The 13,426-nt window shown below is 45.1% G+C and overlaps 1 protein-coding gene across 13 annotated transcripts in view; it reads right to left on the bottom strand.

The window, feature by feature from the left end:
- Positions 1-1,475: 1,475 nt before the first annotated feature.
- Positions 1,476-13,426, bottom strand: part of LOC116711889 (receptor-type tyrosine-protein phosphatase mu-like) — an 81,332-nt gene continuing 69,381 nt past the window's right edge. For 7 of the 13 annotated variants that reach the window (XM_032551485.1, XM_032551486.1, XM_032551493.1 and 4 more), the window contains 11 exons: positions 13,308-13,405; positions 12,615-12,731; positions 12,385-12,539; positions 12,166-12,301; positions 10,621-10,770; positions 8,551-8,724; positions 8,342-8,473; positions 8,147-8,272; positions 7,757-7,920; positions 2,513-2,648; positions 1,476-2,322 (listed from right to left, as the gene is read on the bottom strand). In XM_032551485.1, coding sequence (XP_032407376.1) covers positions 2,269-2,322; positions 2,513-2,648; positions 7,757-7,920; positions 8,147-8,272; positions 8,342-8,473; positions 8,551-8,724; positions 10,621-10,770; positions 12,166-12,301; positions 12,385-12,539; positions 12,615-12,731; positions 13,308-13,405 — 1,442 coding nt within the window. In that variant the 3' untranslated portion in view covers positions 1,476-2,268. Of the gene's footprint in view, positions 2,323-2,512; positions 2,649-7,756; positions 7,921-8,146; positions 8,273-8,341; positions 8,474-8,550; positions 8,725-10,620; positions 10,771-12,165; positions 12,302-12,384; positions 12,732-13,307; positions 13,406-13,426 lie in introns of all 13 variants that reach the window. The other 6 variants (XM_032551481.1, XM_032551482.1, XM_032551484.1 and 3 more) reach the window with 1 other exon arrangement.

The raw sequence follows: 13,426 nt of genomic DNA, 5'->3' as shown, positions 1-13,426 counted from the left end.
CTACTGCCATCTTCTGGGAGGGAGTAATATGTCCAAAGGCAGGTTGGTTGGCATCATTATTCTAATCTGTAGTTGTTCACGCTGCTCTCTGTTCTGCAGTGAACAGATTATAGCAAACATCTCTGATAAATTTATGCACCTTATTCAATGTTAACATGAATAATCCGCCTGGCTGCTCTCCAATAACCGTTTTTAAAGCAGATAGCCAGCGTAACCATGGTGACGACCTGGAAAGCATCAGGAAGAAACCAAAGTTCAAAGGTCTCCAATGAATCCAGAAGGAGAATGAAAAGTTGTGCCTGCAACTTGTACCAGAACCGGTTCCAGAGATGGTACCTGATGAAGAATAATGAGGCTGCTTAGTGGCCTAGTCAAAGTTAAACTGGTAGTTTCTGTGTATTTCATACAGAACCAGGTTAGTTTTATAAAAGTGATGGAAAAACTGCGCAACTGAAGGATAGGGGTGGTTACTATGGTAACGCCAGCTCTTCAGGTGGCAGCCCACCTGAACTGGACCGGACCGGTGAACATTTAAAAACTGATGTGGAAATGACATGAACATTCTGCAGAACCAGAACCCGGTCCGGTCCGTACATTCAGAGACTTGAGGCAGCGTGTTCAGTTTTATTGGAATCATACAACATAAATAAAAGCTTTCATTACAGTGATGTTCTTCTCAGCACCAGTACCGAGCCTTAATTGGGTCCAGTCACGACCGGGTCAGACTCCATCCGACTGGACCGCCGGCGCCGCTGCGGTACTGATGGCGGAACAGGAAGATCTTCTGCCATGATTGTCAGCCTCTGTGCTTCACAAGAACGACGACAGCGAAGGAATAAATATTCACTATGTACATTATTCACACGGACCGGGCCCAAACGGACCGGGCCCACCAGGACCAGACTGCCAGAAGTGGACCAGACCAAGGTCCAAAGTGAGGCCCGGTCCGGTCCAGTTAGTTTCAGCGATACAAAACACCAAGGAAGAAGACAGAAGATGAACACTGACCCCTGGTGTTCTCCAGGGTGAACTATGCTGCTGCGGCAGGCCGTTGCCATGGAAACCTGGGAGATGAAATGCCCCATGATGCCGAGGTCCTGGCCAGACTACATCAGTAACTGATCCGATATTGGACTCACAAGGGACGGGTCCAGCAGAACTAGAGGCTGGCCCGGTTAAATTGGTTTAGAACCGGGTTGAATGATCAGGATTAAACCGGTTTAGAACTAGTGTAGAACCGGTGTGATCAGGATTAAACCGGTTTAGAACTAGTGTAGAACCGGTGTGATCAGGATTAAACCAGTTTAGAACTAGTGTAGAACCGGTGTGATCAGGATTAAACCAGTTTAGAACTAGTGTAGAACCGGTGTGATCAGGATTAAACCAGTTTAGAACTAGTGTAGAACCGGTGTGATCAGGATTAAACCAGTTTAAACCAGTTTAATGCCTGATGTGATCCAGGTTACACAGTGTAAACATGGTTTGACCACATCACAATCGGAGGATCTTTTAATGGTTTCCATGGCAACCAGAGGTTGTGTCCACCAGTTTGAGGTCCGGCACCTGAACAGAACCAAAACCAGCAGAACCCGAGTTCCTGCGATCCGGTCCGATCACAGAGCCTCTTCAGACTGTCCGTCTCTGTCTGAACGGACGGTGTCCCACATGGCTCATAGCTGGGCCCCCAGCAGAGGACCGGTCCGACGGTCTGCAGGAAGACCGTCCAGAACCAGAAGAAGGTCTTTGGATCTGTGAGGACGGCTGGAACAATTTACAACATGCATGTCTCTTTGGACTTCTATAAATAAAAACAGAAGCAGATAAAAGGAACGGACAGAACGTCATGTCCGGTATTTGGGTCGGCGCTGGTGCAGTTCTGCTGCCAACCACAAGATGGCAGCAGAACCGATGACTCGACTTTCTGAAGACAGGACTGGTTCTGCTGAGTCGCGGTTCTGATTCTGTCGTGTCAAGGTGTCCCAGTAGTGGCACGCTGTCCTGCTGCCGTTCAGGAAGACCCGGTAAGGAGGAACCGGACCTGGACAGGATGAGGTCATCGCAGGTGGGCGGAGCTTCAGTCCGAGTCACTGCCAGGTTTACGACACAAGAAAAACCAACAAGACGACAAAGAGGACAGTCAGGGTGTCCATGCTCGCTGTCCGTCCAACGAGGCAGGACACACCTTCCTCCTCCTCCTCTTCCTCCTGCAGCACAACGAGGAGGAGGAGGAGGAGGAGGAGGAGGTGATGAAGGGCGTGCTGGTCCCAGCTAAGCAGAGTTCAGGAACTCCAGAGCCACTTCATAGCAGAACTTATATTGTTCCTGTGGAGACACAACATATAATTAATATAATAAATTAATCTAAAATAATTAATACATTCTAATAATATAACATAAAGCCCAGAATATATAAAAAGCCCCACAAAGTATTAAAAGAGACAACGATATTAATGACCTTTTAATAAAACATAATGCTAATAGTTTTGATAATAATGACGTTTGTCAGCCTCACCAGCAGGTCCACCATGTTGGGTTTGTTGTTTCTGAGCGTCTTGACGGCGTGGAAGACGTCCACACAGCGCTGCTGCCTCAGCATCTCACACACGATGCTGACGCTGCAGAAGACGCCGCTGCGCCCGCCGCCGTTCCTGAGGACACGGGGACATGGAGGGACATGTTGATTCCCTTTTGGAGATTTTCTGTGTGATTCTAAATTACCCACAAGTCACTGAGAGTCTGGATTGGTGCAGCTGCAGCTGAACAGATTTTCCTTTAAATAAAAAAAGAAAAGTTATTGTTTTATTATTTAACCCTCTTTACTATTAACAAAATTGTGGAGAAAAAAAGATCTTTTGTGTCAAAAGATATTGTACACACAGCTGTGTGTCAGTCTGTGGGGGGGAGGTGGGGCACAAAGCCTAAATCTGATTGGTCAGTTTGCTTTTGTTAATTTCACAGGTTGGCGTTTTTCTGTGAGCTAAAAATTTATGAGTGGAGTTTGAGCCTCCCGTAGTTCTAAGATCCCGCCTGAACTTTTTTACAGTGTGCGGTTCTGGCGGGTCGCCGGTTTATTAGCTTTTCTGTGGTTTTGCGAACCGATCAGCTGACGGGTCACCAGCTGGCTGACACCAGCAGATGGCGAAAAAAAAAAAAGGTTCGACAGATCGGAGGGTAGCACAAAACTATCACTGCACCTGACCTGCAAGAGCACAACCACCTCTCCAACGCGCAAAACTCAGCACAAAGCTAAACCGCAACAGACTTTTCTTTTTCAGACGATACTAAATAACTAGAAAATTTCTGAAGAAATTTAACCGGGGCCTGCCAAGGCGTGCCCGTCGGTTTGGGCCCGGCGTTGTCATGCTAGAAATTAGCATCAATGCTAAAGAACGCTGCAATGTAATCAATAGCATGTGGAGAATCACAAGAACTTTAAGTAAGGTGGACGTGCACCATTCAGTATGATTTAAAATTTTTGTCAAGGCTTTTATTTTGAAATTTTTGTAAAACTTCATTTCAAAGTGCCAAACTAAATCCATGTGTAACATTGCTTTGGCTGGAAAAGTCAAATAAAGCCAAAAAGAGCAATTACATGATGTAAATATATTCAAGGCTTTTATTTTGAAATTTTTAGTTAAGCTTCATTTCAAAGGTCCAAACTAATCCCATGTATAACAGTCATTGGGTTAAATCAGTTATATAATGCTCAACAGAGCAATTACCTGATGTAAAAATATTCAAGGCTTTTATTTTGAAATTATTATTATGCTCCATTTTAAAGTTCCGAACTAATCCCATGTGTAACAGTCATTGGATAAAATCAGTTATACAATGCTCAAAAGAGCAATAATCTCATGTAAAAATTGTCAAGGCTTTTATTTTGAAATTTTCAGTATGCTTCATTTCAAAGGGCCAAACTATTACCATGTCTAAAAGTCCTTTGGATGAAAAAGTCATATAAAGCCAAAAAGAGCAATTACATCATGTAAAAATATTCAAGGCTTTTATTTTGAAATTTTCAGTATGCTTCATTTTAAAGGTCCAAACTAATCCCATGTGTAACAGTTACTGAGTTAAATCAGTTAAATACAGCCCATAGCAGCAAGTAGTTCTAAAGGCCAGTTCAGTCCTGATCTGTTTCAACTGAGCGTTCCACTATAGATAGAACTACAATGATGCGTATTTGTAGTCCTAATCAGCAGCCAATAGCCTCTTGAGTTCCGTTGCTATGGTAAATAATTTTCTCACCAAAGTGTGAACTGTTAGTGAGAGAGGCTGGGCAGACAATTGTTTGTTTGAGCCAGGCAGTTTTACTGAAAAAAAGCATTGGGAACAAATCCTTTCCGTTCGGGAACCGTAATACATATTCGAAAACCGTTTGAAGCGTATGAGAGGGCTATGTGTCTTCTGCGATAGTCCTGAGATTCATATCTGTACCTCCCTCACAGCAATAACAGCGATGAGAGAAAGAAATGTTGTGCCCAGATCTGAAATTGTAGTCAAATACATGGGAGCCTGAGACAGCCTCAGAAAATCCTGTCGCATGACTTTGCTCTGAAGCACCGTGACAGAAAACCGTACGATCTAGATAAATTTCGAAAACATTTTACCGGAGCAGACATGCGTATCAATGTCAGGACCGATTTTGATACCAATCGTGCGATATTTGTGGGCGTGATGGCGATTTCAAAATTATTTTGGGGTGAAAAATTCTCTTCATTTCTCACTCTAGCAGAGGGGCACTCAGGAAGAGACGCACTCTAATTTTAGGAAAAATGAGAAACTTTGGGTCGCTTAGAGGCAAATTGTGGACAAACCGTAACTGGTATCGACGAGCCGTCTTCACTTTCGAAGACATCACAGACGTATCTACAAAATGAAATTTGAATGGCATTTCTACGTGAATTCGTGACGACACAGAAAATCCTCAAAAATAGGGTATTTGTAGGATTTTTCCCATTGACTTATAATGGGTTTTTTTTCGTAGTTTTTTGCGAATTATGTCGCCATGTTAACCCCGAATCCCACCAAAAGTAATAGCTCCAATGGCGTGAATTTTCTGCACGTTTTGATACCTCATTTGTAGGTGTGCACGCAGCGGTATGAGCCGCATTAACGGTTACGGATGAAAAATAAAGAATTGGGAGAATAGTAATAGGTTCCTGCCATTGCTTTGCATGGCAGGCCCCAATGAAGACATGGAAGCAAAGCCGACCCGTGTGGTAGAGGAAAGAGGAGAGTGTTGATCGCAGGTTCAGGTGGAGTCAGACGTCCAGAGGACGAGAAGGTGAAGCAACAATATTTGCTTAATTTCTACTCGACTTTGGCTAGATTAGATTCCACCAGATTAAATTCTTTAAGCCTCAGTCTTAGCGCGACGCTCAGGAAGAGCAGCAGATGTCAGCCGACAGGCAACCATCAGCTCTCCAGTTCAGGAACATCAAAGAAGCTCAGAAACCGACGACCCGCCAGAACCGACACAGTAAAAATCTCAACCGGGATCCAAACAGCTCTTAGAACTACGGGAGGTTCAAACTCCTGTCATTCTTTTTTATCTTACAGAAAAAGCGCCAAGCTGCCAAATAAACAAAAGTAAACTGACCAATAAGATTTAAGCTTTGGCGTGCCCTTTGACCCCCAGAGACTCACACAGATGTGCGCTACGTACAAGATGTTTTGGCACAAAAAATATTTTTTTCTCCACAATTTTGTTAATAGTAAAGAGGGTTAAATAATAAAAACTCCAGAAATTATTCTTTTCTTTACTTAAAGGAAAATCTCAAGGTTCTCAGAGTCTGTCCAGCTGCAGGCGCTGCTGCCCTCCGATAAAATCCTGCAGGCGTCTGAGCAGTTCTGAACTTTAACCCTAGGAAAGAGTTTTATACATAAAGCCATTTATTTTAAAAGTTTTTATCATTTCCTTTTTAAAACTCTAAATATAAACAAATGTAATTACTTCAATGTAAAAACATTAAATTAAATCATTTCTGTGGCAGTGCTCCCTAATGACAATGGCTATTTTTAGAACTTGCTCTGCGGGCGACTGACAAGGTCCCCTCGGGCGACCGGGGGCCCGCGGGCCCCGTGTTGGTGACCCCTGGTTTAGAGATGATCCTAGGAAGTGACATAAGTTTTAGTGCTACGCTACGAGAGCAATCTAATACACTTCTGGGGATGTTTGCTGCATTTTCAGCATGTGAGGCGGCGTTCCTGGTGCAGTCCTGAGAAGTGATGCTCCGACTGTTAAGTTGATGACACAAAGTAAGTTATGGCATTTAGCGTGCTGTTTGTTTATTCTAGATTCAGTTTGTTATTTGTGTAAACTGCAGGAGGGCGGGGACTCAGAGAACCTGCTCAGCCTCCGTAGGTTTACCTGCATCTGTCATTGCTGAGTTATTGCAGCAGATATAGTGATGAAGGCAGGCGCTGCCAGCTGCTGCCATTGTGTAGGGATTTTATCTGCCACATGATGGCGCCACAGAGCCTCTTCTGTTAGTCTGTTGGTGGTTTTTCTGCCTAATGATGTAACCTTTACGTGAACTGAGTTACTTGTGTATGTTGTGGATTTACATGCACATGTGGATGGCTGAGTTTATTTCTTATTAGATATTTTTGTTTGAGTTTGTATTAGTTGAACCTCTATTGCTGTAATATATTAGCCTAATGGCAATTTATTTGTTATTATATATATATATATATATTCCTTTATTTAACCAGGTAAACCCCGTTGAGATCTAGATCTCATTTTCAAGAGGGACCTGAGCAAAAATTTGCGATACATAGCAACCTGGTTACAAGATAAAAACAATTAATACATATGCACAAGTATAAAACAATAAAAACAATTTAAAAACAATGACATTGTTTCATAGAATCTTGTTGCCTATCTTTAAGAACGGCTCAAAATAAGTCCAGTGAAATCATTTCCGACATCTTAAGTTCAGACTGCAGCTGATTCCAGGCTGTGGGGTAAAACACTGAATGCCTGTTTCACTGTTTCAGTTCAAAGCGTGGAACATGCAGAAGAATAATGTTATTGGAGCGAAGAGAACCGACAGTTCTATGTAGGAGAGTGGATAAATATGCTGGGGTTAGACCGAGTAAAGATTTATACATCAGGATCATTAAATGATTGTTTCTCCGTTCACTTAAAGGAGCCAATCAGCTTTTGCGTACAAATCACAATGATGTGTCAGACGTCTACTACCGGTTATAAACCTTAAAGAGCAATGATACACAGTATTTAATGATTGAAGACATTTGGTCGAAGCATTCATATATAAAACATCTCCATAATCCAAAAGTGGCAGGAATGTTGCTGCTACTACAGACTGTTGGCAACTCTGAGCATCAAGACAAATAAACCAGTTAAAGTTTGGATCTCATGTATCCTGTATGACCGAGACGCCATGACCTGACCTGACCTTCTGCAAATACCTGGGAACCTCAGCTAGTAGTACTGTACTACTGTGTAGTACTATGTAGTAGTACTGTGTACTACTGTGTAGTACTATGTAGTAGTACTGTGTACTACTGTGTATTACTGTGTAGTAGTAGTACTGTGAAGTAGTACTGTGTACTACTGTGTAGTACTGTGTAGTAGTACTGTGTACTACTGTGTAGCACTGTGTAGTAGTAGTACTGTGAAGTAGTACTGTGAGTAGTACCGTGTAGTAGTACTGTGAGTAGTACTGTGTAGTAGTACCGTGTAGTAGTACTGTGTAGTAGTACTGTGTAGTACTGTGTGCAGCCTCACAGGCAGTGGACGACGGTGCGTCCCTCGCCGCCGTCGTACTCGTCCTGCCATTTGTCCACCTGGTGGACGAGCTTCAGGAAGGAGCGCTTGGAGACGGGCGTGTCCCGGTACATGGGCCAACCCAGGAACTGGAACTGCTGCACCATGCGGTACCCGTCCTGCGGCTGGAGGGGGACAGGCTTTAAATCAAACGCACCCTGAGAGGTGGGTGGAGAGCTGGATCAAAGGAAGGACGTTCTCATAAAGTTAGCAGGAAGTTAGCAGGAGGTTAGCAGGAAGTTAGCAGGAAGGTGTTTTAAAAAGGAAAACAGAAGCCTATGAGGCATTCAGGGCAGCTGGGAGACTGTAGGCTCCAGACCCGGGAGCGGAAGGTGTGAAGATCAAACGCACCCTGGCGGTGTTGTAGATCCTGAAGATGCGGCTGATGACGTCCTCCTCCAGGTCCGCGGAGACGAACTCCACCTGCAGCGAGCCGAGGCGGTGGACGCCGTTCTCCGGCCAGTACTGGGGACACAGCTGAGACAGAGACGTCCGTCAGCCACTGGACCGCGCGGCTCGCTGCTCACCACTGACCTTTGACCTCACCTGGGCGGGGTCCACGTCGTTCAGCATCACGATGGACGTGCAGTGGTAGTCTAGAACCAGGCGCCAGAAGTCCTTCACTGTGTTGGGCAAAGGATGCTGGGTAACGATGAAGGCCGACGGCTGCTTGTAGCTCTGCAACACACCGACGCAGGAAGTGAGGTCACACGGCAGAACCCCGCTAGCGTTAGCAGTAGCGTAGCGTGACGTACGTCCATAAGCGCGGCGTTGATGTAGTTGGAGCTCTCGCCGTCGATGGTGATGAGGAAGGGCAGGCAGCGGTCCGGCGGCAGAACGTCCATGCAGCGGTTCTTCTCGTGGTTCCTAGGCAACAGCGCGATGCTGCAGTCCTCCACGCGCAGGGTGGGCGTCACCATGTTGAGGGTCTGAGCGCGTGCAGACGGAAGCCATGTTGAATGAGAAGGTTGGAGAGAAAACATGAAACGGACTGAAGGTAAAATATTCTGGACTTTCTGGATCAACAGAGAAAAACTTTAAGATTTACTTCATTTTAACATAATTTATTATTGTTATTATTAGTATTGATAACAACAATAATAATGAATAGTAGATTGCTGTAATCTGAACTTTTAAAGCAAATAAAGGAATTTTTACTAAAAATATCATTTACTAATGAAAAATATAATTTTTAATTTAAATTTGTTTTTATGTTTAATTCTTAACATTTGGTATTTACAATATTAAGTATATTAAGTAATATAACCAGGTATTGGACTGGTTATGTCCAATATCTGATGTTGGACATAATCAGGTTGGCCATAGGCCTGTCGCGATAAACGATAAATCAATTAATCCTACGATAAATTAAAACTATCGATGTCATTTCAATTATCGGCATTATCGTCTCTTCCGGCCTTTTTCTCTTTCTGTTGATGACACCGAATGAAAAAAGGCTCAACTCCGGTGCTCTCCACTGACCCTCCCTTCCTCATTTCCTCAGTGTAAAGCCCAGCGCACACTACACGATCTTAGAGCTGTCGGCCGATTGTCGGCCCATTTTCAAAACCTGACAGACCACACATTAGCCGACAGAAATCCTAGGTATAACGGTTCGATCGGGTTCGGTCCTGCCGTGTGGTGTCCAACAATGGGCACAAAATAATGGCTACAAGTTCAGTGAACTAATTTTAAAACCAGGCATTAATCAATGCTTTACTACAATCTACCTGCAATGCATGTTGCTAGTGTCAGCGTAAAGTCCTGACTGAATGAAAATCATTAGAACCTATTTATGTCACGTTAACGAAGAACAGCTGAAAAGTTACCGGGTTTATCAACTGCGGTAGCAATTTGGCTCCAACTCCTCCTCTTGTCATTTCTATATTCTTTGCATGTTGAATAAACATTAATGTTGTTTCCACATATCATCTCCAATGTCCGCTGGACTTCAGGTTGCGCCGTGTCAGCTGTTTGGGATTCCCCTCCGTAATTTACCCTCAGAAAGTAGGAGGGGAATCCGCGCTTTCTGATTGGCTGCCTGTCACTTTCAACAGGCTGCGTTAAGGATCCCAGTCGGGGAAAAACCCCTGATTTAGATCAGAGCGGCAACAACGATCTACCGTAACACACCACACAATCTTAGAAAGACCAACGTTTTAATATTGTTGTAAGGGGAAAAATAGGAGCAAAAAATCATGTAGTGTGAATTATTGCATCAGGTAGTCGATGTGCCCATCTTCTCTATTTAAATCTAATTATTACTGAAGGGCAACATAATATACAGACTTCATAATCTGCACTCTTGGTTGAATGCAGTATTTATTTCCACTTTGGCTTTATGTTGTTTAGTTTTTTTTTTCAAGTGTGTTTTTTGTTAATGGAGACTGAGAATCCATTTTATTTTTGTTTTTGGTTGTTTTGTTTATTTTGTTTATCAGTTCCAGTGTTAAATATTCTTTTGAAAATAAAGTGTATCTATCTTTGGCAGGAAATCACATGCATTATTACGTTATTTCCATTAAATCAGTGTAAAAAGGTCTTCAGACAATATTATCGTTTATCGCAATAATTTTTTGAGACAATTAATCGCTCAGCAAAATTTGCTATCGTGACAGGCCTAGTTGGCCATAATGTCATTTTATTTCATAATAATAATAATAATAATAATAATAGATGAAGTTATCAATAATTAATATCCATTACATAAATGTGTTTTAATCTGGATTTTTTTTGGAATATTTTCTTTATTTCTTTGGTGTGATTTTTCCCATGATCCTCCAGTCCTAATCAGTGCTGGTGGCACCGCCCCCTGCTGGCTGTACCCTGAACTCCTCCTTGATCTGACAGGAGTTGGTCTGGGGGTCCAATCGGTTCATCTCGTAGTACAGCGAACGCAGCTGATTGCCCGGAACGGCGGTGTTTCCGCAGAGACACGCCTCCAAGATGGCGTCATGGATGAAGACGTACTGCTCCTGTGGACACAGAGGGACGGACGGCGTCATGGCGACAGACAGCAGGACGGGGAAATGTCACGTCAGCCGTGATTTATGTCCACAGGAGGAAGAGGAGGAGGAAAAGTGACATTAAAAGTTGGAGGAAGGGCGGGACGTTATGCTGCTGTCACTTCCTGTCAGCTGGAGGACGTCAGGAAACGAAGCAACCTGAGGAGCTTCGTCTTCCTCATTGAGCTCAGAGTGAGGAAGAGGAGGATGGTGAGGCAGGGGTCAAAGGTCAGAGCCCAGGGCAACAAGGCAGTCCAACGTCAGAATTATGAAAAAACATTTCACATTTTGCTGATTCTGAACATGAAAATCGTCATCAATATAAATCAATATATTGATTCTGAAATATTGATCAGTGTTCCATTTATTATTAATTAATAGCAAACCTGAAAGGAGCTCAGGCTTTCAGCTGTTTTTCAGTTTTCTGGAAGTTTGTTCTAGATTTGTGGTGCATAGAAGCTGAAAGCTGCTTCTCCATGTTTGGTTCTGGTTCTGATGCAGAGCAAAACCAGAACCTAGAGTCAGCAGAACCGGGTGGTGTAGAACTGGTTAATGTAGAACCGGGTGGTGTCTCTATCCTCCTGGTTCTAGTCAGAACTCCAGCAGCAGCGTTCTGGACCGTTGTGTTGTCAATCAGACCTGTGAAGATGCTGCTGCAGGAATCAAAGCCACTAAAGAGAAACTAAAGCCTGGATGAGTTTCTCTGATCCGAGACTTTAGTCTCTGGTTCTGGAAATGTTCTGCAGCTGGGAGAAGAACCACTGTGGAACCGGCTTTATGTGGCTCTGGAGGGGCAGGGCAGAGGTCAGAGGTCAGCCTGATCTCTACGTAGTTTACAGATGGAACAACTGAACCTGTGTGCTGACTCTAGATCTGTAACTCTAGATCTGTTACTCCAGATCTACAGCTCTAGATGTTCCTCTATAATAACTCCAGTTTCAGAAAGTTTTGTCTCATCCACACATTTATCTGTTTTCAGTGCTTGGATGGGGTCAAAGGTCACCTGGTGACATCAAAATGTAGAGGTGTGTATCATCTGCGTCGTCATGGTAACTGATCTTATTTCCTGCTATAGCCTGAGCCAGTGGGAGAATATAGATATTGAATCAAATGGGTTCTAGAATGGAGCCTTGGGGAACCCCACATGTGACCTCTGACCTCTCTGAGAAGTTTCCTATTGAAACAAAGAAATCCCAGTTCTTTATGTCAGACTGGAACCAGTCCAGAACTGGACCAGAGAGTCTGACCAGCTCTCCAGTTATTTCAGTAACATGATCAGCACTGAGGTCCAACAGAACCAGAACCAGAACTGTGGTTCTTCCACAGTCTCTGTCTCTCTGTGTGTGTGTGTGTGTGTGTGTGTACCTCGGTCTGCACCATGTTGACCCTTCGCGCCCTCAGCTCTCTGACACAGTTGTAGATGTCGACGACGCCTTCTCTCTCCGCCATGTCCAGCATGATGTCGATCACCATGAAGCAGCCGGTCCGGCCCGCGCCCGCGCTGACACACACACACACACACACATACACCTGGTGAGCGGCGGCAGCGGCGACAGGGGGCCGAGCACGGGGCCGGAGTCTGACCTGCAGTGGACCACGGTGGGGCCGGCGGTGGGCGGAGTCTTGGCCTTGACGCAGCGGATGAAGCCCAGCAGGCCGGTGGCGTGCAGCGGGACGCCGTGGTCCGGCCAGCCGGTGAAGTGGAACTGACGGATCTCCCTGATCTCAGCCACGCCCCTCTGGGGGCAGAAGGGGTTATCATGAAGACAGAGGGTCACAGCTTCACCTTCATCATCATCATCATCATCACCCACCTTCTCCACGGCGAAGGTCCGGATCACGTACTCAGACAGCAGCTGCGTCTCGATCAGCGTCACCTTCATGTCGCCATAAATCTCAGTGTCATCAGGCCAGTACTTACAGCACTTCACCTGCGCGCACACACACACACACACACACACACACACACACACACACGCACGCACGCACGCACACACGCACACACACGCTGTCATTAACTGATTGACACACAGCTGATGGAGGCTCCGCCCCTCACTATTAGACTACAGTCTCTGTGTCACCACGACAACCAGCCAGGTGAGCAGAAACAGAACAATCAATGATGTGTGTGTGGGGGGGGGGCTGTGGGTGTGTGTGTGTGTGTGTGTGCCGAGGAACGACAGGTCAGATAATCAGCCTGAAATCTCCCAGAATCCCTCTGTGCAGCTCTGGCAGTTCAGCCAGGCAGGTCCCTGGTGCATTGTGGGTAATGAGAGCGGGCGGCGCCTCCAGGTTTGGGGTTCTGCTCTCAGGTCAAACCCTCCAGTTTCAGGAGGAAATGAGCAGCTTCATCCCCGACTGAGCGGCGCCGGCGCTTCAGAACCCGCTGCATCCAACATGACAACAATCTGCTGAGAGGTTCTGGAGCCCACAGCACGGAGGGACAGAGGCATTCTGGGAAATGAAGTCCCAAACATCATGACGCAGAAAAACAGCAGCAGACTCACCCGGCCCACTTCCACCAGGTTGGTCACCATCACCAGAGCCGCTGAGTTCTCCTGCCACACCATCCTCCAGAAGTCATACAACGTCTCCTGCATGGGCCCTGAACACACACACACACCCC

Source organism: Xiphophorus hellerii, chromosome 21 (assembly GCF_003331165.1).
Source record: "Xiphophorus hellerii strain 12219 chromosome 21, Xiphophorus_hellerii-4.1, whole genome shotgun sequence".
NCBI classification, from domain to species: domain Eukaryota; kingdom Metazoa; phylum Chordata; class Actinopteri; order Cyprinodontiformes; family Poeciliidae; genus Xiphophorus; species Xiphophorus hellerii.
The sequence above is the reverse complement of the archived record's forward strand: the minus strand, read 5'-3'. Positions and strand labels throughout refer to the sequence as shown.